The sequence below is a fragment of the Sander vitreus genome, chromosome 4, assembly GCF_031162955.1.
Source record: "Sander vitreus isolate 19-12246 chromosome 4, sanVit1, whole genome shotgun sequence".
Classification (NCBI taxonomy): Eukaryota; Metazoa; Chordata; class Actinopteri; order Perciformes; family Percidae; genus Sander; species Sander vitreus.
Genome location: NC_135858.1, coordinates 2,234,494 through 2,259,713, shown reverse-complemented (window position 1 = coordinate 2,259,713; position 25,220 = coordinate 2,234,494). Strand labels below are relative to the sequence as shown.

The 25,220-nt window shown below is 40.7% G+C and overlaps 1 protein-coding gene across 1 annotated transcript in view; it reads left to right on the top strand.

Moving 5' to 3' along the window:
• LOC144516427 (integrin alpha-5-like) overlaps positions 1-25,220 on the top strand; it is a 49,111-nt gene that overhangs the window by 7,301 nt on the left and 16,590 nt on the right. The window contains exons 2-18 of the mRNA XM_078247686.1: positions 832-956; positions 3,015-3,115; positions 4,328-4,451; positions 5,120-5,181; positions 5,366-5,411; positions 5,562-5,687; positions 8,067-8,111; positions 8,398-8,441; positions 8,542-8,598; positions 11,424-11,476; positions 13,868-14,076; positions 15,969-16,160; positions 16,247-16,292; positions 16,382-16,495; positions 18,841-18,896; positions 19,431-19,588; positions 21,304-21,441. Coding sequence (XP_078103812.1) covers positions 832-956; positions 3,015-3,115; positions 4,328-4,451; positions 5,120-5,181; positions 5,366-5,411; positions 5,562-5,687; positions 8,067-8,111; positions 8,398-8,441; positions 8,542-8,598; positions 11,424-11,476; positions 13,868-14,076; positions 15,969-16,160; positions 16,247-16,292; positions 16,382-16,495; positions 18,841-18,896; positions 19,431-19,588; positions 21,304-21,441 — 1,696 coding nt within the window. The remainder of the gene's footprint in view (positions 1-831; positions 957-3,014; positions 3,116-4,327; positions 4,452-5,119; positions 5,182-5,365; positions 5,412-5,561; positions 5,688-8,066; positions 8,112-8,397; positions 8,442-8,541; positions 8,599-11,423; positions 11,477-13,867; positions 14,077-15,968; positions 16,161-16,246; positions 16,293-16,381; positions 16,496-18,840; positions 18,897-19,430; positions 19,589-21,303; positions 21,442-25,220) is intronic.

Genomic DNA, 25,220 nt, shown 5'->3' with positions numbered 1-25,220 from the left:
GCAATATTTGTACAGCAACAATGAATAATGAATAATTACTGATAATGTAAAAGGGGTTAAAAGGGACAAATGCACAGAGAATTATCACCTGGCATTGCCAGGCCGTAGCTCTTGAGTTTTCAGCTTCTTTCAGCTCATTGTTTTGGTTTGATTTCTCCCTGCAGCTCAGGCTGGAAACCTGTACGTTTATCTATCCTGCTTTCGTTACAATTTTGCGGGGACCAAACTGGCTATCCACCTGGCGCGCTATTGGTGGGTTTAACACGATGACAATAGAGAAGCGAACCAAGCAGCTTTTTGTTTACATTCAACATGGCGGCCACCGAAGCGCAGCAACCCGTTGATGCCGCTGTCGCTGCTACGTCACCCGGATCGTTGGTCTGATTGGTTGAAGGACTATCCAATCCACACTCCCCAGACTAATGTCTGGGGAGTCTTAAAAGATTGAGCTTGGTCTGGTGATAGCCAGACTAGTTTCCAGCAGTAGCGGACAGCTGTTTTTTTTTTAGCAAACAAGCCCGGATAAACCCTCTGTTCACAACCTGCTCAGCACCAAACAGCAGACAGACACAGTTAGAGACTAGCTGGTGAACATCTGCTAAATTAACTTGATGAGGTGATAATATGTCAGTGTTGTGTTTACAACTTGTTGCGTTGCCCAGATTATTACTTATTTCATCGGCTGTGTGTATGACGAAACGTTATCCATAAGACATGTTAAATGCATATGATTCTCGACCAAAACAAATGTTTCTTTGTGTAATCTTGGGCTTTTCCTGGACACAGCCCATCACCACAGTGTAAGATTCTGTTTTCCTTTCTGCTGTCTAGTATCAGTGTTTTGATTGGCGCGCCGAAAGCCAACACCAGCCAACCCAACATCACTGAAGGAGGAGCGGTGTACTTGTGCCCGTGGGCCGAACCTAACTGCAGCATGATCGACTTTGACAAGCAAGGTAGGGTGTCTTGTTAAGTCTGAATTGACGGTCGGCCTCTTTGTAGATAAAAATGTGATCTGTGAAAACTCAAGCTCAATATTCAAAATCCAAGGGGGTACATTTTCCTTACATCATAATCACAGCAGTAGTAGGTAACTCACATTGTTCCAGGATATAAAAATGCCACTTTCCCAACACTACTGTTAAACAGTTGCAACAGAACTGTGTAGTAAACTCCGAGCTGTCTCTAACCAGCCATAAAAGTGGCTGAGAGAACTTATGGGTAGTTAAGCACCACTATGCTTGACCTTGAGGTCAGTAAGTGCGACTCCCTGCCATCATACAGCTCCTAATCTAACGCTTCTCTGTTTTGATTGAAACAAGCCTTTAATATCTTTCTGGTGTTTTAATGGTGACTGGGGCTTTCCTCTACACCACTCCTCACTATGGTCTCCAGTTTGGGACATGGGCTGTATTTAGCAGTGTTTTCACAGAGCTTTGATTTCCTGCTGAACTCGGGCCCAGTGTTGTAAGCGCTCTTTAATAAGGGCAGAGTCATTATGAGGACAAGGACCCCAGAGGACCTGGGCTGCCCCTGGCTCTGCAGGAAAAATAATCACCCCCATCAGAAATGCAGGAAGCGATAAGGACCACTGTTTGAGGATCACAGGGTCTACTTATCGTACGCTCTTGCATGCTGATATAGAATGGTGTTTTACAGAGACTGAGAGCTGTGACCATGCAAACTCTGCATACACAAATACACACCTACAAACTGTTTACAAACGGTCTCTGCAGACAGCCTCTGAAATATGATGCAGCTTAGAAGAAAAATAAACATGCAAAACCACATTTATGTTCACACAGACGCACACGCCCACACACACAAACACATGCTCATGCATTTACAAAGTACATTCAGTAGTCTTGTATTTCCCATTACAGGCCTCAGGATTCATGGTGTGTTTAAGGACACAGCCCAGACTCCATTAACCAAACAGGCACACTAAGAGTTTAATGTCAGCACTCCGCTACGGTCAGCAGGCACATATATCAGAAAATATACCTCCAAAGCTTACACAGTTACAGGCATATTTAAGTATGATTTAAGATGTCAGGTTTTGGAAAATGACCTTTCAAAGATGCTGAATGGCAAACATGTTTTTTTTACCGTAGGTTTGACAAAAATCCTGCTTTTAGAAGAAATTAGGATCTGACAGCAAACCCCAACATCACACACTTTTATTTAAGTCTTATTATTATTAGTATATATATATATATATAGTATTTCAAAGTCAGGAACTTGTTTTTTTTCAGTGTTCTGGCATTAAGGCAACCTGGCTCACCTACCTGAATCAAACGTTTTGTGGACAAGGAGTCACAATCCAAATTTTCCAAATTAATTATTATACCAGCAAGTTGTTGATGAAAGCAAAAATAATGGAGGCGTAATGCTGCTGAGGCTGCAAAAGTAAAACATTTGGCAGGAAACTCCACACACACACACACACACACACTCACGCACACACGCACGCACGCACGCACACACACACACACACACACACACACACACACACACACACACACACACACACACACACACACACACTCTTCCAGCACTCCACCACCCCCTCCCTCATCACTGTTCCTTGCCTTCATACTGCCAGGACCTCTTCTTAAAACAGATCCTGACAATGAAGTACAGCCGTTTGGGTTACAGTAACAACAAGGTCCAAGTCCTTTTGAGCTGTTTGATGTCGGCCATAGCATGAAGGATGGATTAAGACTTGCAGACCCCAGGAACAAGGCCATAAAATATCCATGTAAAAAGCCAAAAACATGTGGGGAGCACTCTCAAATGAAGCCCTGACAGCACAAAAATCAAACACTGATGACAAGGGGATCTTTGACTAAGCACCACCTAAAGTAGCACCTCCCAACATGACTTAAGTTTCTTCCATGTCCCAGTTTCTGAGGAAAGTGTAGCAGCTTTAATTTATTCCGTCATAAAAGAGCTGTGCACAAGTCTGTGTAAATATGCCCCTTAATATGTTTTTCTCCCTTATGTTCTTCTAGGTGATCGGTACTTTTATATAAATAATGTGAACACTCAGGTTGAGTTCAAGTCCCATCAGTGGTTTGGAGCTACTGTGCGTTCCCATGGCAACAGCATCCTGGTAAGAATGGGTCAGGGTTGGTTGGTCTGTTTGGATAATTTACTTACATTATGCTGTGTGATTACATAGTTTGTAAAGAAGTGTTTGTTTAATTAATCCATATTTATTGTTGGTGCGCTAAAATGGACTTTAGAATTTGGCCTTTTGGGACTCCATGTGGGGACCCTTGATATACTGTGTACAGACCAATGTACTGAATGCCAACAGTAACAATAATGGCTATATTCATGATATCCTGCTAACTTAGCTGGATGCAAAAACAGCAAAAACGTACAGGTCTCAGGCAATAAGTTAGCCACCTCACCAGCTGATAATTCATGTAGAAGACATGGAAACAAAGGAGCAGTTTTGTTGTTGTATTGCAGGGTCGACTAGTTGGCGCTAAATTTAACCTACAGTAATTGCCTCCGATACTAACACAGTTTGAGAGTTTCCATTCATTGTAAGTGCTGTTTATAAGGATGAGTGTTTACAAAATGAGCACTAACCCACGAGTATGGAAAATTACATCAAATACATTTCCGCAAATGAAATACAGAGCATTTGCCTATTGGCCATGGAAGTACCTCGCAGCACACATTGCTTCATCCATAACTTCCACATGCTCTTTTGTTTTTAGTTTTAGCCCAAAAAATGACAATATCAAATATCGTTCTTACTGGTTCCCCGTCATTTCGAAGACTCTAAGGCTTGACAGACTTTCTGTGTGTAGTTAAAGTTGTTAAGCTATGATTTCACAATTGATGTTTGAGGGAAGAGTTCAGGGTCAATATAAAGTGCTCATATTATGCTCATTTTCAGGTTCATAATTGTAGTTAGAGGTTATATCAAAATAGGTTTAGGTTTTAGGTTGTAAGGACTACTAGCCAGTCAGAAGCAGAGTATGAGGGCGTGCCATGCTAGCAGCTAGGCGAGCATTATAACGTGTGTTACAAAGTGACGCATGTTTGTCTCTGAAGTAAAGGCTGGACTACAACAGAGCTGTTTGGAGCAGTTTGTGAACAGTGTTCTCTGTTGGAGATGGTAAGTCCCTTTGGGGTGGACTTTGGGCTTTTTCACTTTATAAACCATTAACATGCACAAAAAAAGATATATAACACAATAAAGGAAAGGGAAAAAGCCAAAAAGCATAATGTGAGCACTTTAAGACTTCTCAACCACCAAATGTGGTCACGTTCTTTTGTCATTGAGCCGTCTGTCTGTGCTTGCCAGGCTTGTGCTCCCAGGTATTACTGGAGGACAGAACATGACGCACCTTTCGCCGATGTCACAGGAACCTGCTACCTCTCTGTAGACAGTCTCAAAACGTTTGTGGAGTACGCTCCCTGCCGAACAGGTGAGTTACTGCAATGATAGCCACCTGCAGGGGTGGGGGGGTGGGGCATATTTTGACGAAGGCGTGGGCCGCCCTACTCTGCATTTGATTGGCTTACCCTGGTGTTCTCACCCTTACCCTAACCATTCTTACTCCTCATGCCTAAACCTAACCAATCCAACCAATGAAGGCAACACGTACTGGCCAATCAGAGGTAGAGGCAGGGTTGGTCATTAATTATAGGAAATGCAAATTCGACCAGGCTGGGTATGGCCAAAATTAGCATTCATTTTGTTATCATGTTTCTATCCACCTGATCAATGTAAGACAAATTATTTAATCTCCTTTTATCTCTGTTTTGGATTGGAATTTTTACAGTTGGTATAATATGTGTGTGTGTTCAATATTCACAATACAGCATACATAGTGCCTATCTTATGAAGAGTGCTGTCTACCATTGAGGTCAGCTCTTAAAACTCATCAACTGAACCAGATAGCCAAAACTTTTCGTCTGTTGTTTATAAGTGTCTGGAATCCAGTTGTGAGTCAATGAACAATTGAAATCTGACTTTACTGACATTACACTGGAGAATTCTTCCCTTAATAGAACAAAATGTTTAGTTTTTTTTTTGTTTTCATGAAAGAGAAAGATTATTAGTGTTTCCCATGTTCTGTGCTGTTCATTGCAGAAAGACATGGACCTGTTGGACAGGGCTATTGCCAGGGGGGATTTAGTGCAGACTTCACCAAGGTAAGATAAATATTTGTTGGAGTTTTTGCTGTTTTTTACATAATCACATAGTTACCGTGTCTCTGTTTTGTCTGATGTAAGCAGTGGGGATTTTGCAGTGTACACCAGATTTGCAGATCGTTTGAAATTCATGATGAAACTGGTGACTCCTCTCCTCAACTCTGGCAACTGTTGTGTGTTACAGGATGGGAGGGTTGTGCTTGGAGGACCAGGCAGCTTTTACTGGCAAGGTGAGCTCTAAAGAATGTGGAGCAGCATGGATTTTGAGTGATTTTGAATGAACAAACTTCAATGGAACAATTCACAAGCCAGAGTCCAAAAGTCAGACATCTTATTTTAACCTCTGGCCTTTAACCCTTTGTTACCCATCCATCCCATAGGCCAGCTGATCTCAGCCACCACAGAGGAGATTGTTAAGGCCTACTACCCCTCGTACTTTCTGCTGTCAGTTGCTGGGCAGATTCAGACACGACAGGTGCAGGGGAGCTATGATGACAGTTACCTGGGTGAGGAAGTACACTTCAGTCAAATAGTATTATTAAAATTAGATGTATTACTACAATGTACTAACCCTAACAGTACTGGTACTGACATGACAAACACTACTTGTACTACTACTCTTGCCTGTGTCATCAGACTACAACAACTATATGTTTAATTCTGTTGTATATTTTACACCTGCCAGCAGCAGGACCTCATGATTCAAGTTGGTTTTCAGGTTGATAGTTGTATTATGGGTTTTTACTACAACACATTTAAATGCTCTAGAGTCTGTCTGAAACTCTCCGTTTTAGCACCTGTCTCTTTAAAAGAAAAGCCCAGTCTGCTCTGATTGGCTTGCGAAAAAAATATGGCACTCCTTTGCAAAGGTAGGGTAGGGGGGGGCGATATATTCTAATGAACCTGCATGTGACATAGGAAGGGGAACCAGATCTGAATGGCTTGTTTAATCCAATCCATTTGTTTTCTGATCTAGGTATCTCACAAAAACTGACTGGGTTGTCTTATTTCACAGTTTGTTGGTATATTCAGTGCACAAGCACTGAAAAAGTGAGTTTTTTTTTTATCATATATCACCATTAAAGGTACCCTGCCACTCATATTTCATTACTTTGTGGTAATGTCTGAAGTTCTACCATGGACTCTGTAACATTGTTTTGTGGAAAAAATGCCTTGGTTACCTTGTTTCATGGCATTTTACCGTGGTATAGAAAGCCTGTAGAAAGACTCAGCTTGATTTGTGCCAGTTCTCATTAATATTCAACAAGCTAAGCTGCTTGACTCTGGTTGGCTAACAGCTAGCCAATGAGAGCCTGGCTATCAGCATCCTTTACCCAGTGCAACTGGGCGAGCTCATGAATAATAATGAGCTCAGGCAACACCACGTCAGACTAACTAGCTTTTGTAATTGGCCTGATTTCTCAGCTTATTTCTTTTCAGTGGCTAGAGCTGACAGAGGAGCTAGCAGTTTATTTTCACATTCACGACATAACACAAACACATATGGACCTAACATAATTTATTTTAAAAAATGCAAGTAAAAATGGTTTTGTGTGGCAGGGCACCTTTAACAATTTTATTGAGAGCAACATATCTCAACAGCGGAATGCCAAGACATTTGATATGGATGTTCATGGTTCCCAGAGGTTAATACCTGAGGTGTTAATCACCCCCTGACCTTTTGTCTAGCACCACCATTAAGTCCACATTTTGGGCAGGACTTAAATAAGTCCCTGTCAAGAAAATGAACAGCCCAAATTAAAAACTCTTAACTGGAACATCTACCTAAACTTCTCTCATCACATTCATATTCCCCGGAGAAAGAATTATTTCCAGTTTGGACACTACATGAGCTCTTCACTAACACCACGCTCATATCAAATTGTCAACTTTGTACACAGATAACTGAAAATCGCTTTTGGATTGCAATAAATGAGCTGTCAATATTCAGTCTCTTGACCTTTCCTCTGGTTTCACTATCCTGCCAAAATTTCAGCGGAAACATGACTCATGACATGACTTAAGACACTGTATGTCACAATCTAATTGGCAGATTGTCATTACATATACTGAGCATAATCATGCTCAAGGGGATATCAACATTTTATTGCAACTTGATGACCTTTCTCTGATGCTTTCCTTATTTTCCCCATGTTTTTGCCCAACTTTAAGTAGCAAAATCTACAGTCCGTCATTTAACATCTTCCAAACATTAACACTGTGGGGCCTGAGGTTTAAGGGCCACACTACAGCGAAATTAAGGTTGCTGAGAGTGCCCCTCCCCTTCCAGGTGGCTGAGGAATAGTTGTATTATCAGATTTTGTCACGTTACACCTCACCTCTTCAAGTCTTTGTCATCCACAATATCTTAGTTTTTGAAAGACTACCCCATCAATTTAGCATTGCACTCCAATAAAGTTAAACCTGGTGCATATTTTACCCACAATGCAACTCAACTGCCGGTAGTGTTGGATGTGGAGTTAGAATGAAATGTGAGCTTACCAAAACTCTGTTGCATTAAGGCCAATTTAAGTGCCAGGTTTAAAAAAGCAGGATTTCAATCCGTCTATTGTAAATAAATAAAGATTATAGGCAGTGGAAGATGATCAATCAGTGAGGTACTCTTTTAAGATTGTCAGTTGATGTGATCAAAATGATGAAGCGCTGCGCGACACCGCCAATGTGTGAAGGCTTTTCTTTTAACAGTAATCCCAAATACTTCAACAAAAATACACTAGTGCTACATGTTGTTATTACTTTGAATAACTATCATTATAACCCCTCTAAGATCAAACGGTTTCGGTGTTGTATCTTTCATTATATCCACCACTTCCAGCTGTTTTCTCTCATTCAGACTGCATCTTTAATCTTCATTTATCCTGCAGGTTACTCTGTGGCTGGTGGCGAGTTCAGTGGGGACGATGAGGAAGGTAAGGGTTATATTTACAGTACAGAGAGCCAAAATGCATGGCTGAGTACAGGGTTTGCTGACCCCCACCCCAAGCTCTGTCTAATATTTAACTACTCAGTCTCAACACACTAATTCTGTTTTGATGGATTATTAAGTCTTTCAGGAAGCAAGAACATTTAGAGACTCAAAGAATTAAAAACATTTGTGTAAACTGTGTTTTTGTTAGTCACAGTTCAACAGTTCTTACTTATCAGTTTTGAATTGATCCCCTCCTAACCTGTTGCGCCTTCCTTTTCTTGTTGCAGATTTCATCACAGGAGTTCCAAAAGGACTCATGCTGTATGGTGTAGTAAGGAGTCCCCACATTTTCATTCCAGTGCAGTCTACAAAACATAAAAGTATATACTCGTAGTATACTCAGATAATTACTTTTGTCCATCTCAATATAGGTCTCCATATTAAATGGAAGGGATCTGAAGTCTCTGCTCAACTTGACAGGGGAGCAGGTATGTGAACATCTGGCTGGAGATTTTCTGTAATAGCCTGGCCCCTATTTTCATATGTGGGTCCACATTTAGAGTGGCATGTGTAAAGGAGGGCTGGAGATGAAAGAATGTGCCCCATGATGAGAAGGCCTATACCAGGGTCAGAGGTCTAGCTTACAGTACGCACAGCTTATGGTTTTTAAAAGCTGTAAATCAAACCCAGAAGCAGCAGACCAGGATAGTGGTCATGTTGCCACTGTAATGATTCAGCATGGGCTTTTAAAATTGGGAAGTACAGAAGAGTGGCAACATTTGTCAGTTGACACAAGCCGAGCTTTTAGTCACATTTCTTAAAATAGTCTTTAAAGCTTTAGGGCCCTATTTTAACGATCTAAGCGCACGGCGTGAAGTGCATGGCGCAGGTGCGTTTAGGGCGTGTCCAAATCCACTTTTGCTAGTTTGACGGCGGAATCACGGAAGGCTTGTATCATGTGGACGCGCCGTCAATTTTGTTGTCATTACTTAGAATTTCTCATGGGGGCGACAGAAAATACGCACTATAGCTTTAACCTACAGATTAATGATTATTCAAACAAAATGTCACTAACTCACACACTGTAACTGAACTTTGCTCTCTAAAGTTCAGTTGAAACTAATGACTAACAGTCTGAGTTAGTCAATAAAGTGGGTATCTTTTAAAGTTACAATGTTTTATTGTGAAATTCCTTCCTTTGTGCTTCCACAGACAGTAGTCAGGTTGCCATCCAAATGTAAGTTTTAACAGAATTTCCAGAAAGTTGGCAAAACAAATAGCAAATGAATGTGGATTTTCATCAACTACTGTCATGTGAATATTAGTAGTTGGACATGTAAAAATTAACAGTTGGTGGTGCTTATTCTCCAGTTGGGTGTCGTACACAACAAGACACTGGTCAATTTTGAGATTTTTGGCTATTTTGCTTCTATAACACGTCTTCTTTCAAGCTAGTGGAAAGAAAACATCCAAAATACACATTTTGGTGTTTCATTTTACTTCACTTTGTCTATTTGTGTCTTTTGATTTCTCCTAAATTCACCAAAGGTTAGCATTAGATAATGCCTCATTTGCAGATTTAAACATAACATTTCACGAAACTTGTCATACAACAAAAATAATTGTCTTACCTTAAGTAATCAACTGGGGAAGTAGTAGCACTTATATGCACCAAACGTTTACATTCTGAAGGTTCTTACAGGGGGGTTGTTTCATATATTATTCATAGCCTGATTTGTATGACATTTTATTCCTAAAAACATGGTGAAAAGTGATAAGAAGAAGACGATGGCGCAATGACCTGACATAACTAAAACAGTACCAGTCAAACATCAAACTGTGGAAAACAATGTTGAAAACAAGATGGAAAGTTACATTCGCCTCATTACTACACACACACACACACACACACACACATACACACACACACACACACACACACACACACACACACACACACACACACACACACACACACACTTTAGGCTTCATTGTGTGTGTGTGTTTGTATGTGTATGTGTGTTCAGTGTGGGAGGTCATGAGTGACTGCGTCAGACTGAGGTGTCAGTCTCAGGGTGGAGGGCTCTGAGTAAACTGTTAAGTCAAAGTGAGAGTGATCTGAGGTGAACTCCTGGCTAATGGACTCTCTGCTCTCTGTGGGTGCTTGGACTGTGCAGTCAAAGTCAGCTGCAAAAACACACCAGAGGGTCTTTGTGCAAGAGGCCCTGTTGTTTTGGTGAATTTTGGCATTTGTTTTGCCAGTAAACAATATGTTCTCTGTTCAGCCATTTTCCATTTATTTAACATTCCATGTTGTGTCCAAATTGCAGACTTTATACTCAGGTTGAGCAATATGATGGTATTAAATTACCCGATCTAATTCATATTGTATCGAATCAGAAACCTTGTTGAAACCTCGGGACCCTGTGAATCCGAACTGAATCGATTTCGGAAATTATTGGCGATAGCCAGACCTAATATGAGGCTGCAATAACTACTTTTTTGGCAACTTAGGAGCAGCAGAATAGGCTAACACAACATTTACATATTTTAACCCTACAAAGCTGATGTGGCGATTACTGTATGTTAGCACTTATTGCAGGCTTAACTACTAATACTACTACTACTACTACTTTCATAAAAAAATTTGTCACTTCCTAAATATGGCTCATGACTGTTTAAATTGGTCTGTAGGGTGACTTTTCTTACCTTGCTGATCTCACCTCAGATGAGCATTCCCGGTGGTTAAGCTCTATAGGAAGTGTTGATCGTATTTCTAAGAGTGTGAATGTATCTGGCAAAGCAGGAAATTTGAACTCTTTCCTGAGCCTCAGTTTGATTTATGTTGATATGAGCTGTTTTGCATGTGCGATATATGAAGACAACCCCAATATTCTTGCTTTTCACAAGGGTCTCCAAACTCCTTTAATGTGTAGGTACGAATCACTTTGAAGTGAGAGTCACCCAAGGATGTAACGTGACCCTAATTTATCGTACATGCTCTGAAATTAAACCGTTAAAGCCCCATGAGTATTTCATCTAAATGAGTTTTAAAGGAGTTTAAGGTCCACGATCCTCAGACCCCCTACCTCTTCTCAAGCTTACAGAAGCTCTAAGACTGAGCTCCATGAAAAGGGAGAAGAGGAGACCCCAGGGGATTGTGGGATTGAGAGATTGAAGAGGAAAGCTTCGGGGGGTGGAGGGTACAAAAGAGAAAAAGGACGTGAAAAAAAGAAAATGAAAGAAAAGAAATGGATCTATGCACTGTGGTGTGATTACAGGCTAACTGGGTCTTGTTTGTAATGTGTTCCAGATGGGGTCCTACTTCGGCTACGCAGTGGCAGCCACCGACATCAACAACGATGGGTGAGTGGATGGGGTGACGGTGAGACAGATGATGGCAAAAGAAATGGGGAAAGGGAGACAAAATGGGTGAAATGACAAGAGAAGGGAGAGACATGTAAGCTAAAACAAGGGACTAAAAATGAAGGATGAGGTCACAGAAACAACGTGGGACTTTTTGGAAGTTCCCCATGCTTCAGTTCAGTCACCCTGTCACTCTCTAATGTGTCATGGGAATGTCTGAAAATACTCTGTACTCTCACTCTGTCTCTCAATCTCAATTTCACTTCCCTAAACCTGGCAGAGGCAAAACATTAAAAAGAAAATGTGTCAGTGTACAGTAGCCTTTAAAAATGATTATTTCAACAGATTTCTTTATTTGCCATTTGTGCATACACCAAACAGTCATAGGCACATAGGAATTCTTGTGCAGGCTCTATGAGTCAAGAGTCTAAGAGTTAGGGCCAAAGAAAAGAAAAGCACACCCACTAAAATAGTAAAAGATTATACAAGGTAAATACATTAAAATAAAATAAGACAACGTAGACAAACTTAGATACTGTATAATAATGCAAGAGTGCAAAAAAATATAAGACATTATGAATACTGTAACTGGAGGATACAACTATGGGGGATATTGCATTTGTAACGTGCATAAATATTGCAAATATTGCACAGTAGTATTTCACAGTAGAGTGAGGTTGTGAGGATTATTGCACATTTAATCACAGTGAATTGTTCAGTGTGTTATCATGTTTTTGCCATCAGTCTGACTGTGCAGGGAAGAAACTGTTATAGAACCGTGTTTTATGTGTAGTCATACTGTCTGCTCTGCTGTGTCTGAGTCTGTATGTGCAGTGTTTGTGTCTGAGCAGAGAGTACGCTGGGTGGAGTGAGTCTTAATGACGCTCTCTGCTCTTTTCCAGCATCAATTTGTGTATATTGTGTCCATAGAAGGAGGCTTATCCCTTTGTCTTCTGTTTGAACTGATTCCGAGTGTGGTATATACATTGCAGCCATCTAAAGTGTATTTTATTTGCCAATAATGACGTTACCAACAAACAAAAAAGATATATTCAAACTGTATTTATAATGTGGGGCAATTCACTCTCAAACTAAAAAAGCATGTGATGATTTGTAGTCCCTGCTGAGTCAGCCAGCCAACTTGAGCTAGCGTTAGCTTTGTAGAGATTGTGGGATTTCCCAAACTGAATAAATACTGCACAAACATAAAACTGCCCTGCTAGCTCAATGTTGTTGTAACAGACATTAAAATGTGCTGAAAAAACCCATCCACCATTTTCCATCGACACATTTAGCTACTACGTCCGCGAACTTCACTGTCACCGACTCCCTGGCACAGATGAGCCATACATTTCTAATAACAGCTTACTCCAGAGCGTTGTAAAAATAAGACAAACTAATTTAATTCGATGAATCACGTTATATAAATATGTTGGAGAGCTTCTGCAAATGCAGGGGTTGAGTTCAAGTTCCTGTGTGTTCCACTGTGGGTCGTGATTTATTTTCATGAATACAAATGTTTGAGAAACTGTTTTTGATTCAACTCTGGAAGTTAAAATGTTGCCATGGAAAAAAATAATATTTTGATGAGCACAACACTGATTTCCCGTGCTAAGGCTACATTGACATTGCTAAATTTTGGTTTTTAAGCGCAGTTTTGAGCCAAAAGCGTGTTTTTAGCTCCAGCTCCACTTTTGGAAATTGATCTTAATGCCTTAATTAAAAAAATGAGGAAAAATCCAACCTTTAAGGACACCAATTGTCTTTGTGAATGAATAATGTACCTTAAATAAATAAATGTTCTTCCTTAAAATACAGGGGGCATAAGTCAGTACACACCTATGCTTCTTGCTTCTATGCTTACGAGAATACTTTGATTAGTTGGTGGAAGTAATTACACATGAATGAGCACATATTTGTGAAAGAACAAAGTTTTTTTTGCTAAGAATCAACTCAAAACAATTAATAAAAAAATAAGTTTTCACAGATACCAATTTGGTCTAGCTGTATGAAGGGGAAACTTGTATACAATGATACACAAGAAATATAGAATATTTCCTTTTGATTAAGCATGGATATTTCACTCAGTGTAAACATCATATAGCTTCAATGAGGAGCTGGAACAAACATACTATGATACAGTCAGACAGTGTGGAATAAGATCCTTTTTTCAACATTAAAAGGCCCTGGAAACCACAAAGGTGTTTTCAGTAGGCCTGGCAAACTTGATTCTTTATCAAATAAAACCAAATGTGCTAAATAAGACACTTTGGCGCTAAAATCCGTTTAAATATGTCTCTTTGTCTCGTGTCTATCTATCTTTAGTAGTTCCCCATCTCCTTCCATCTTCACCTCCATGATTTGTCTCATGCCTTTGCTCCCCCCCCCCAGTTTGGATGACCTGGTGGTGGGAGCTCCAATGTTCATGCGTCGAGGGTTCAATGGGCGTCTGGAGGAGCTGGGTAAGGTGTATGTGTACCTCCAGAGGAGCCCTCTGCTGCTGGAGCCAAGCCAGTCCCACCTCCTGGGTCAACAGGCCTTCAGCAGGTTCGGCACCTCGCTCGCTCCGCTGGGGGATCTCAACCAGGATGGATTCAACGGTAGGTGTGCCACATTCATTTATGGGATACTTCTAGTGCCGCCGGAGGTTCTGCCGGATGTTCCTTATTTTCTTTTCGGATGATCTCTCACTTTCTTTGTGTTGGCATTCTAAACTCTTGGGAAACATCCCTTTAGAGCAAGAATGAACAATGAAATTATAAAAAAAAAATTCAGTAAAATTCTCATCACACACTCGGCAACCATTTTAGTTCAAGCGCTTGCCTCCCAACATGCACGTTTCACCAAAACAAGTTCCTTCCCGAGGCTATTTTGTAGAGGCACCTTTGCTCTGTCCGGCGCTTAGTGCCGCCCAAGATGACTGTGATTGGTTTAAAGATAAGCCAATAAACCAGAGCACGTTTTCTCCCATCTCGGAATGTTGTGTGAACTAGCCAGACCCTCCTCCGCAGCGCTGTGGAGGAAGGTCTGGCAATGCGCCAGTACCATTTATTTAACTGTTTATATTTAACTAAATTTTTATATGAAGGTCTAATGTATCCCAACGTTTCTGATTCCACTTTGTGCAAGGTAGGTGAGGTTTACCTGCGTTAAAATCGAAAAGTTTCATCAGTTTAAACTCACTGGAGAATTTTTGTGAGGCGTAATGGTTTAAATTAGGGCTGTGACTCACGATTATTTCATTATTAATCAATTCATAGATTTTTTCTCATTAATTGATGAGTAGTACAGCTGCAACAATTAGTCTATCAACACTTCATTATCCACAAAATGGGTAATCAACAGAGTAATCGATCATGAAAATGATCATTATTTGCAGCCCTAATTGATAGTTTATTCAATAACAAAGTTATGGCTACTAATGGGGGAAATTAAGAGGGGAAAAGATATTCAATATACAATGATATAAAGCAGTGACAGGCAAATCCTTGAATTGGAGAAACTTAAAGGTCTATGACATGCTGCTTTTTGGATGTTTTATATATGCCTTAGTGGTCCCCTAATACTGTATCTGAAGTCTCTTTATATAGGCCTTAGTGGTCCCCTAATACTGTATCTGAAGTCTCTTTTATATAGACCTTAGTGGTCCCCTAATACTGTATCTGAAGTCTCTTTTATATAGACCTTAGTGGTCCCCTAATACTGTATCTGAAGTCTCTTTCCAAAATTCAGCCTTGGTGCAGAATTACAGCCACTAGAGCCAGTCCCACAATGAGCTTTCCTTAGGATGTGCCATTTCTGTGTGAGGGGGGGGGGGGGGCAAGGTGGAGGGTGGGGGTTTATCCTTGACCAACTGCCACTTTGCTCTCTCTCATGGGTGGGCCAAATTCTCTGGGTGGGCAAAGCAGAGAAAGGGGAGGTAACCTTTCCCTTTATGACCTCATAAGGAGGAGATTCCAGATTGACCCATCTGAGCTTTCATTTTCTCAAAGGCAGAGCAGGATACCCAGGGCTCGGTTTACACCACCACCACCACCATTTCGCCATTTCTAGCCACTGGGGGACCATAGGCAGGCTGGGGGAATATTAATATTAATATTAATGTTAAAAAACCTCATAAAGTGACATTTTCATGCCATGGGACCTTTAAACTAGCAAATGCTTAGCTTTTTTTTTTTATTTGATAAATGACTGAATCAAAGATCAAAATGGCTTTGATTAATGTTTCAGCACATGTTTAAACCAGCTTATATACTATACTAACCTACTGATGTACTGAAAGAGTCTGTGTTTTATTCAATCATGAATCAGCCAATGTCTAAAGAAGTAAATCATCATAAAACAAAGCTGGCCTACAAAACCACTAGTACCACCATGGCCTGCGACGGTTGTTGTTTATGAGGAATTTAAGTACATTGTGCTGGACTCACTGGGGTTCTATGGCTTATATATACAGTATTTACAGTGGCGTGTTGTTGCTCTTTACAATCAGACATGGCCATCGGCTGTCCTTATGGAGGAGATGAGCAGCGTGGATTGGTTCTTATTTATAATGGTCATGCCGGCGGACTGATGGACACGCCCTCCCAGACTCTCACTGGCCAATGGGCTTCCAGCTCTTTCCCAGCCAGTTTTGGCTTCGCCCTGCGAGGCAACAAAGATCTGGATCAAAACGGCTATCCAGGTAGATAATTGTCCTTCACCAGGCGTCTATTAACACTTCATCCTATTTTCTGATATCTTCATTGAACTTACTTTCCCCTCATGCAGATCTGATTGTTGGTGCTTTTGGGGTTGATAAAGCAGTGCTATACAGGTATGTTAAAGCATGTAGGAGTGTAGTAACAAATGCATTAGACTCTTACTTTTTATTCTTATTCTTTCATGGTCTGTCTCTTGGATTAGGGCTCGGCCAATCGTCAGTGCCAGCGCGTCTCTTACAGTGCAGCCGACCATGTTCAACCAGGAGGAGAAGACTTGTGAACTGATCACAGAAAATGAAACCATTGCTGTCTCTTGGTATGGATGTCAACAAGTTTCCTTAAAAAAGTTTCAGATCCACTTTACATCTTAATAGGAAGATTATACACCATTTTGATCCAACATACAGTATTTATCCTTGTAGCGGAACTATCTTTAATGGTTTAATGAAAAGGAAGTAGGAGTTTACGAGTAGATAAAGAGCTCTCGACAATAACAGAACATGGAAAGTCTTGCAAATGTTATGTAACACACATATTAGTTCAGTTTCAGCTTTCCAAACTGTGCCTCACGAGAATGTCAAATGACTTCATGTTTGCCAGTTTCCTGTCCAAGCCTCTCTGAACTACAGAGTATTCTTAGATTCGGTGGGAAAAAAGGGAAAATTCGCACCGCTTTCCATCTCAATGAAGCTATTTCCACAAGTTCAGTTTAACTGTCGCATTAAATGTGGAACATTTTTAGACTGCCGTAAGAGGCATTTGCCTAACTGGCTGCCGTTTAAGTATCTGCCCTGTAGTTTGATACAAGTAATGTTTTCATGTTTATTGGTGTTTTCGCTGCCTTGGTAACAAAAAGGAGATGAAGGGAGCGGAGAAAGGTGGAGTAGTCATATGGAAAGATGACACGGTGGAGTGTTGAGTGCAGTTATTAACATTGAAAAGGTTGGAAAAGGGTTGTAACTTTTTTTTTCTCGATATGAATGAGATATTGTTTGGCATCAACAAGACTCCTTACACAGCATGAGGTGTACCCTCCCTTCATGCGAGTGTTTATACAGTCACCCACAAATTGACATGTATGATTTTTTTTTAAGCATCTGATACTTTTGTTGAAGTCGTAAACCTTAAATACCTCATATTATGCTCATTTTTAGCTTCATAATTGTATTTAGAGGTTGTACCAGAATAGGTTTACATGGTTTAATTTTCAGAAAACACCATATTTTTGTTGTACTGCACATTGCTGCAGCTCCTCTTTTCACCCTGTGTGTTGAGCTCTCTGTTTTAGCTACAGAGTGAGACATTGCACTTCTGTTCCATCTTTGTTGGGAGTCACCCATGCGCAGTACCTAGGTAAGGACTACTACCCAGTCAGAAACAGAGTGTGAAAAACACTCCAAAACAAACCCGCTTCAGCCGGTAACCACTTTGGCTCAGCCGTACATGTTCAAACCCGAGTCTGATCCTGAAACACAGGCAGAACAACCCGACAAGCTTCGCAACCTAGACTGGTGCAAGGTTTTCAGAGTGGTACGTTATTTAAATGTTAACAAATTAGTCTTTCATACGTAACGTTTTAATTCTGCTCTGTCTCCTGGACATGGCGGTGCAACTATCTGAACTCTTCAGGCCTCCGCTTTAACTTGCTTGGTTTGAGGGCATGCCATGCTAGCAGCTAGGCGAGCATTATAACGTGTGTTACAAAGTGACGCATGTTTGTCTCTGAAGTAAAGGCTGGACTACAATAGAGCTGTTTGGAGCAGTTTGTGAACAGTTTTTTTCTGTTGGAGATGGTAAATCCCTTTGGGGGGGACTTTGGGCTTTTTCACTTTGTAAACCTATTATATGCACAAAAAAAGATATATAACACAATAAAGGAAAGGGAAAAAGCCAAAAAGTATAATGTGAGCACTTTAAGATTTCAGTCCTGGTGGATTTTAAAGACACCTGTGTCTACAGTGGTAACAGCAACTGTGGTTTTATACTATAACCATAGAAATGAAATGGATAGAAAGGACATTCCCATTCAAATCAACATGTGGCAAAATGGTCAAAGCGGCGGCCATAAACTTCCATAAACTTCTGTATAATTTGTGGTCAAGAGGGTCTTGCAGATGTAAATTTCATCATCTGCCCATGTCTGAGAAGGTCAGCATAGGGATGACCACATGGACTTTGAGAAACTACTGTACAGTTGCCCCGACTGACTGCCCATGCACTCGAAAAGCAAACAGGACATGACAGACACATTGTTTTGTGTACTACTGTATTCCACATCCTGTTATTCTTGTTAAGTGGTCACACACACTATTTTCACACTTTTTTTAAACTTGTTCGCCGCGAGATCGCGATCTTGTTTTCTAGCGTGCATGTGTGTAACACGTTCGGAGCTGTCACATATATAGAAAGGTATATATGTGACAGCTATATACATTGAGTGTAAATACACTCAATGTATTTACACTGAGTGTAAATACATTGAATGGCTATTGCAGAAAAAATGTCGACCATAAATTGTATCAAACATGGGGTTGGATTTCATGAAAATCTTAAAGATTATACATTTTAATGAAATTGAATATACAGAAATACCTCAAATGAGTGTTAACGCATCTGTATAAGCTCAATGCTAAGTTATTTTTGTCTGTGTTTAATTTCCAGTGTCAGCATCGGTTTCTGCCTGCTGGCTAATGGGAAGCACCACCCCTCTCATCTAGGTGAGACACACACACACACACACACACAGACACACACACACACACACACACACACACACACACACACACACACACACACATGGTACCTATTACCCTGCTTTCTTTGTGCAGCCAAGTATTCTGGACTTCACTGTGGTCAATTTGGCATTTAAGATCAAGATAAAAGAACAGTCCTGTAAACACAGAGTAACTTGGTGGGCTCCGACAGTTTAGAAAAGTGTGTGTGTGTTTATTTTAAGTGCGTGGGTGTATATTGTCTGTGTTCTCTGCATAGTTGTTGTCATGTGGGCAGCAGCAATGCCCTCTTTCTGTATACTGCACAGAGAGCTGCTTTAACATAATACATTTTACCACTGTATGTGTGTGCATTTGCATGTGGTGAAGCATGCATATATACATATGTCTGTGCAAATATGCGTTTGTGTGCCTGCACATACATTTCACATGCATTGTTTTGTTCAATACAGCTACAGACGATGTACATATTCACTGTTTCTTACCCTGTGTTTGTGTGTGTGTCTTTATATTTTCAAGGCTTCGTGGTGGAGGTTCAGTTGGACAGTGTGAAGCAGAACCAGAAGGAGTCCATCAGGAGGACTCTGTTCCTGGACAGCCAGCAGCCCAGTCTGCTTAAAACCCTCAGCCTCGCCAATGGAGAACGCTTGTGCCATGAAACCAAGATCTATCTGCGGGTCAGTTCCACTAGCGGTCTCTCATGCCTCTATTTTCCTATAATTTCTGTCAAACTTTTACTGACATAAACATATTGTGCACTAACTATTTCTTAGGCCAATCATCTCAAGACTAGGCCTTATATATCTTTCACAAATTTTCCGGTGCTTAATCTTGGCCCTCAGGAGCCAGAGCCCCACCAGTTTTCATTCAAGCCAGCTAATCAGAGACTATGTTGCATCTGCGGCACCAGGTGAATGTAATTAACTCGCCGGCAGGACAGAGGTTAAAGTCATTTCCTAATAGACAGGGTTTGAAGTTGCTGTTTAAAGTGCTATTTGAGGGGAAATTAGTACAGTACCAATCTTCTCATCACTCAGTGGTGGCCTGATCAAAGTGACTGCCAAAAACACTTACGTCATATGTATAGATGATCATTGTAAGGGCATAATGATCAGAGCACTTTGCTCTTTGACAGCATAAGAGATGGTTTGAGTAAAAACTGCAAACCATTCCACTCACCTGTCAGTCAACACTTATCTGTTTGTACACCATTTATTCCTTTTAGTCTTTCTTTAAAGAGGCCACATCATTGTGGCTGGTTAAACAGAATTCATGTCACATCTTAGAGAAACTGAAAACAGACTTAATCCTGCATCTAGGCCAATAGTTGCTGTGAAATCTAACCCCATATTGTTAAAGCTACAGTGCGTAGTTTCTGTCTCCCCCATGAGGAATTCTAAGTAATGAGAACAAAACTGTTGACGCGTCCACAGTACACATAGCCTGGGAAAACCCTGACGAACTTCCGGCAAATTTGAGATTTGCTCTGCAAGTCAGTCTTGCCAAGAGCCCATTCAAGCCCATTTCCAATTTTTCCAAATCGAGGCACCAATCACAACCGTTGAGGCGGGCTTTACACGATGACGATAGCGCAGCGACGGCGAACAGCTTTTTGTTTACATTCAACATGACGGCCACCGAAACGCAGCAACTTGTTGATGCCGCTGTCGCTGCTACGTCACCCGGATCGTTGGTCTGATTGGTTGAAGGACTATCCAATTGCGCCCAGAGGCATTTGAGCAGCGTCTGTTGGTGACGCCCCTTTGGAAATGAGCTGCGAATGAACCTTGCCCAGACCCACTCTGAGTTACAACTGAGAAGGGTCTGGTGTCAACCAGGCTACAATACACAAGCTTTCCGTGATCGTGCACCAACCCCACCCCTCCTTCACACAGTTGCTAGTAGCCAAGGAGGACACGGATGATTGAAAAAACAGGATGAACTTTTCAGAAGAGGTAATTATCTTCGCTCGATTTTCTGAGCGCGAAAGTCGCTGGACGATACAGTCTTCTGAACATAGTCATACTGAGAAATACAGAGAGAGTTGTGTGGAGCTGATAGTCTTAATTAGCTTTGTAGAAACTCATATGGCAATGGCTTGAATGTAACGGACGTTCATTAATATCAAAAAGTTACGCACTAAAGCTTTAATCTGACAACATTTTTCTTGTACATTTACATGAATGAGTGTTTCACAATAATCGGCTGGAAATTCCTACGCCGACGACAAATTTCTAACTATCTTTTGCCCCTCATCGGAAGTATCAGCTTGTTTTCCCAATATTTTATATCTGTATTGAGAACAGATATTGATACGCCAGAGAACAGACAACACATGGATTTGTGTCATTCACATCAGTTACTCACATAGCTGCATCTTTCTCTGTTGCAGGGTGAAGAACAGTTTCGGGATTTACTTTCTCCCATTTTCATCAGCCTTAACTTCAGTCTGGATCCTCATGCCCCAGTGGACCAGCATGGCCTCAGACCAATCCTGAATTATGAGACGGAACAACGTATAGAGCAGAAGGTATGTACGTTAACTCAGGCTACAAAATAATTTACAAAACCTTAGTCACATAAAGGGTCCACAGTACGTTTTGTCATGTACTGTAGATCAGTGTTCTCCAAATGTTTTACAAACATTTCATAAAGATAGTTTTTTATGGCATAGTTGACGTTTTCAGTATTTTTCATGATTTTCTAACTTTTGCATTCAATTTTGCACATGGTGCATTATTATTGTTTAGCCAGAAGTATACTGTTGTGTGATTCTTTGTGCAGTGGCGATAAACACTGACATTACTCTTTGATCACAAACTAAAATATGTTTGATCTATGGTTACAGTGACATTACTTACTTACATCACCTGCTGTGAACCTGAAAAAAAAGTAGTAGTGTTACTACGTACTACAGTACTGTAATCTTAGCTTTGGTGAGTTCGATGATATTGTTTATTTCATTTGTTCCTACATGTTTGAGAATAAAGAATAGAATAAAGAATAAAGGAAACAAAACAGGTGGTCCGCCATGAATCCAAAATCGATTTGAATTTCTATTTCCTGCATTTCTACATTTCTACATACATTTATAGGGACTATCTTGATACAAAATTAAGGAAATAATTAAGTTGATCGTAATGATAAATTCTGCTAGAAAGAATAGTAAAAAACTATGGATAAGAAAAAGATGTATTACTTTCTTATATAGTATATAGCAGATGACCAAGATTTGAATTTGAAAGTTGGGGCGGGGGGGGACACAAAAAAGATTTTGAAAAGTGGGGGGGACATGCCCCCCCTGTCCCAAGTGGAAATTACGCCCTAGGTGAAACAAAATGATAGATTCAGGTATTGCTATATTTCTAGTTTAAATATTTAAAAGTAATCTTGCTTAGCATTTACTGTGTCTCCTGCGTAAACATGATTTGCAAGAAATGCATGTCAGAAATATCCAGGTTAAGAAATTTTCCCTAAATGTCTAACCTGGAAATCCATGAAGAACTGTTCTCTCAATTCTTCTTGGGAGTTCAACTCCCGAATATATGAAGTATATATATATATATATATATATATATCTGTGTAGAGTTGTAAACTATATCCATATATTACATTACCACACTGAACATCTCTAGACCACTACACTTATATGGCCACACGCCTTGCATGTCATGAGCTAAACATATAGTCACCGCAGCCATTACCAGTGGAGAGTGAGCATAACAGATGGCATGATGAACATTTTCACAAAACGGTACCAAACTATCTAAAACCATGTACGAATGGCGATTACTTACACAGTGGTTTTCTGTATTACACAAGTTTAACTTCCCCCTCCATACCACAGCACATCGCCCACTGTTTACATTTTGCATGCAGGACATTTATTTGAATGGCGAAGACGGAGGTTATAGGCCGCCATTTTAAAACTGACATCAAATGTAAAAGGCCCATCTAAAGTGCCGAACCCCATATGGTTAGAGGTTGAGGGTCAGCCCTGGTAGAGCATGATCTGATTACTGCCCTCTGGTTCCATTGGTAGTGTATTTTGTTTCCTATGTGAAGAGTTGGAAGCTTTATGGAGGACTGGCGAGTCATGCCTCTGCAAAAACACAGAGGGAGGACTGACAGCTCCGTTTGGGTGGGGCGGCGCTCAGCTCGCAGACATCTGGTTGTGGTTTGTTTATGTATGTTGCCAGTGGTCTCCTCCACCAGGCAAGAGCCAGATCCCGAAAACGTGCACATGTTTATGTGAGTGATATAAGGTGAAGTGAGTGTGATGTGACTGCGGGAGTGTGTACATCATGTACTTGTTTTTAACAGAATACACCAACTTCTTTCAGCCTTAAAGGCAACACTTTGAATTGTATCTGTTGTTGTTCTCCCTTCTCCTTCTAGTATGTGAAGGGACTCAACAGGCTTTTCATCCATTGATCAGTTAGCTTAAAGGACAAATCCGGCGCAAAATGAACCTAGGGTTTAATAACACATGTGTACCGAGTCAACCGTTCTCTGGGACATGTTTTCATGCTAATCGAATGTGACCAGTTTTAGCAGCAAACCGCTAATTAGCTTATAACGCTAGTCATCGGGGCATGGTTAAAGTAAAAAGAAATCGCTATTTCTATACCACTAACAAAGCTCAAAATAGCACCACACTTCCACGGTAGCATAATGATGGTCTCTACATGTAAACTGAAGCATTGAGAACTTTGTAAGTGTACAGACTGTTTATTAAAAAGATAGATTATAAAGACAGTAGAGTTCACGTATACAGGCAGGTGCCATCTTAGGTCATGACCAGTCGAACGCCGAACGCCGTGCTTGAGCTATGTTACTGGTTACTGGTTGCACGGCGTTCGTCGTTCGACTGGTCGTGACTGTTTTCTCAAGATGGCGCCTGCCTGTATACGTGAACTCTACAAAGTTCTCAATGCTTCGATTAACATGTAAGGACCCTCATTATGCTACCGTGGAAGTGTGGTGCTATTTTGAGCCTTGTTAGTGGTATAGAAATAGCGATTTCTTTTTGCTTTATCCATGCCCCGACGACTAGCGTTATAAGGAAATTAGCAGTTTGCAATAAAACTGGTCACATTTGATTAGCATGAAAACATGTCCCAGAGAACAGTCGACTCAGTACACCCCTAGGTTCATTTTGCGCCGGATTTGTCCTTTAAGTGATGACAACATCATCTATGTTCCCAGTAGACTGTGGGCCCTGATGCTTTATGCTCAGTTTACATTGTGTAAAGTGACACTAGGCTCCATGCAAAAAAAAATTATCATATTTCCTCCAATGTCCAATCATAGGCATGCATTTAAATGGAGTGGATTAGATTTTTTCTTGCCCGTCAAGAGGTAATCAGTGTAGAAAAAAAGGCAGTATTGAAGCAGTGATGTAACAATGCGGTGTAATGCAATGTTAAATCATTAGGTGTAGTCATGATCCCACAGGCCATAGTTCTGACCACAGATACAGTAGAGATTTTACTGTTTTCCATAATGTCAAACTCCAATATTTTAGGCTGTTTTTATGAACCATTCATACATATAGCTATGAAAAGTAAAGCAGTGCAAGTATTGTATGCTCCACATTGACTGCTGATATATAAAAATGTACTGGTCCGGGGGAAAGCACAAAATACTTTTTACCCAGGAAACGTGTGTTCGTGTCCCAGGAGTGTTTTAATCCAAATCACTTTTTGTCTAATCTTAACTAGTCGTTTTTTGGTGCCTAAACTGTCACCGCATGACACTCACTTTTTGTCGGCTATACTCAACTGCCACGGCCCCTGAAAGGACCATCACCTCGCGCCACAATCTTCTGAACATAGCCATACTGAGAAATCCAGAGAGAGTTTTGTGGAGCTGATAGTCTTAATTAGCTTTGTAGCAACTCATTTGGCAATGGCTTGAATGTAACGGACCTTCATTAATATCAAAAAGTTACGCACTAAAGCTTTAACACGTTTTAACACTCAATACCATAGTCAGTGGTCTGCCAGGAATGATTTTGATGGCTCTGTTTTCAGCATTTCATATGTTGAAGTTGACCAACAGGCCAGCAGTGGGAAGTATTCCTTTAAGAGATGGAGGGAAACATGGATCACATGGATCAAACGTATGGGCAAATGAAGAGATGAAAGTGAAAAAGAGATTAAAAGTGCTTAGAAGGGAGGGAAGATAAGTTGGGAGTCATCACTTGATCTTAGTAAGTCTATTACAGAGTGTGTGTGCGCGTGTATGTCTGGTGTGAAATCACCGATAGCCTCTTGAGTCCTGAGGAGACGTAAAACCATGGGACTT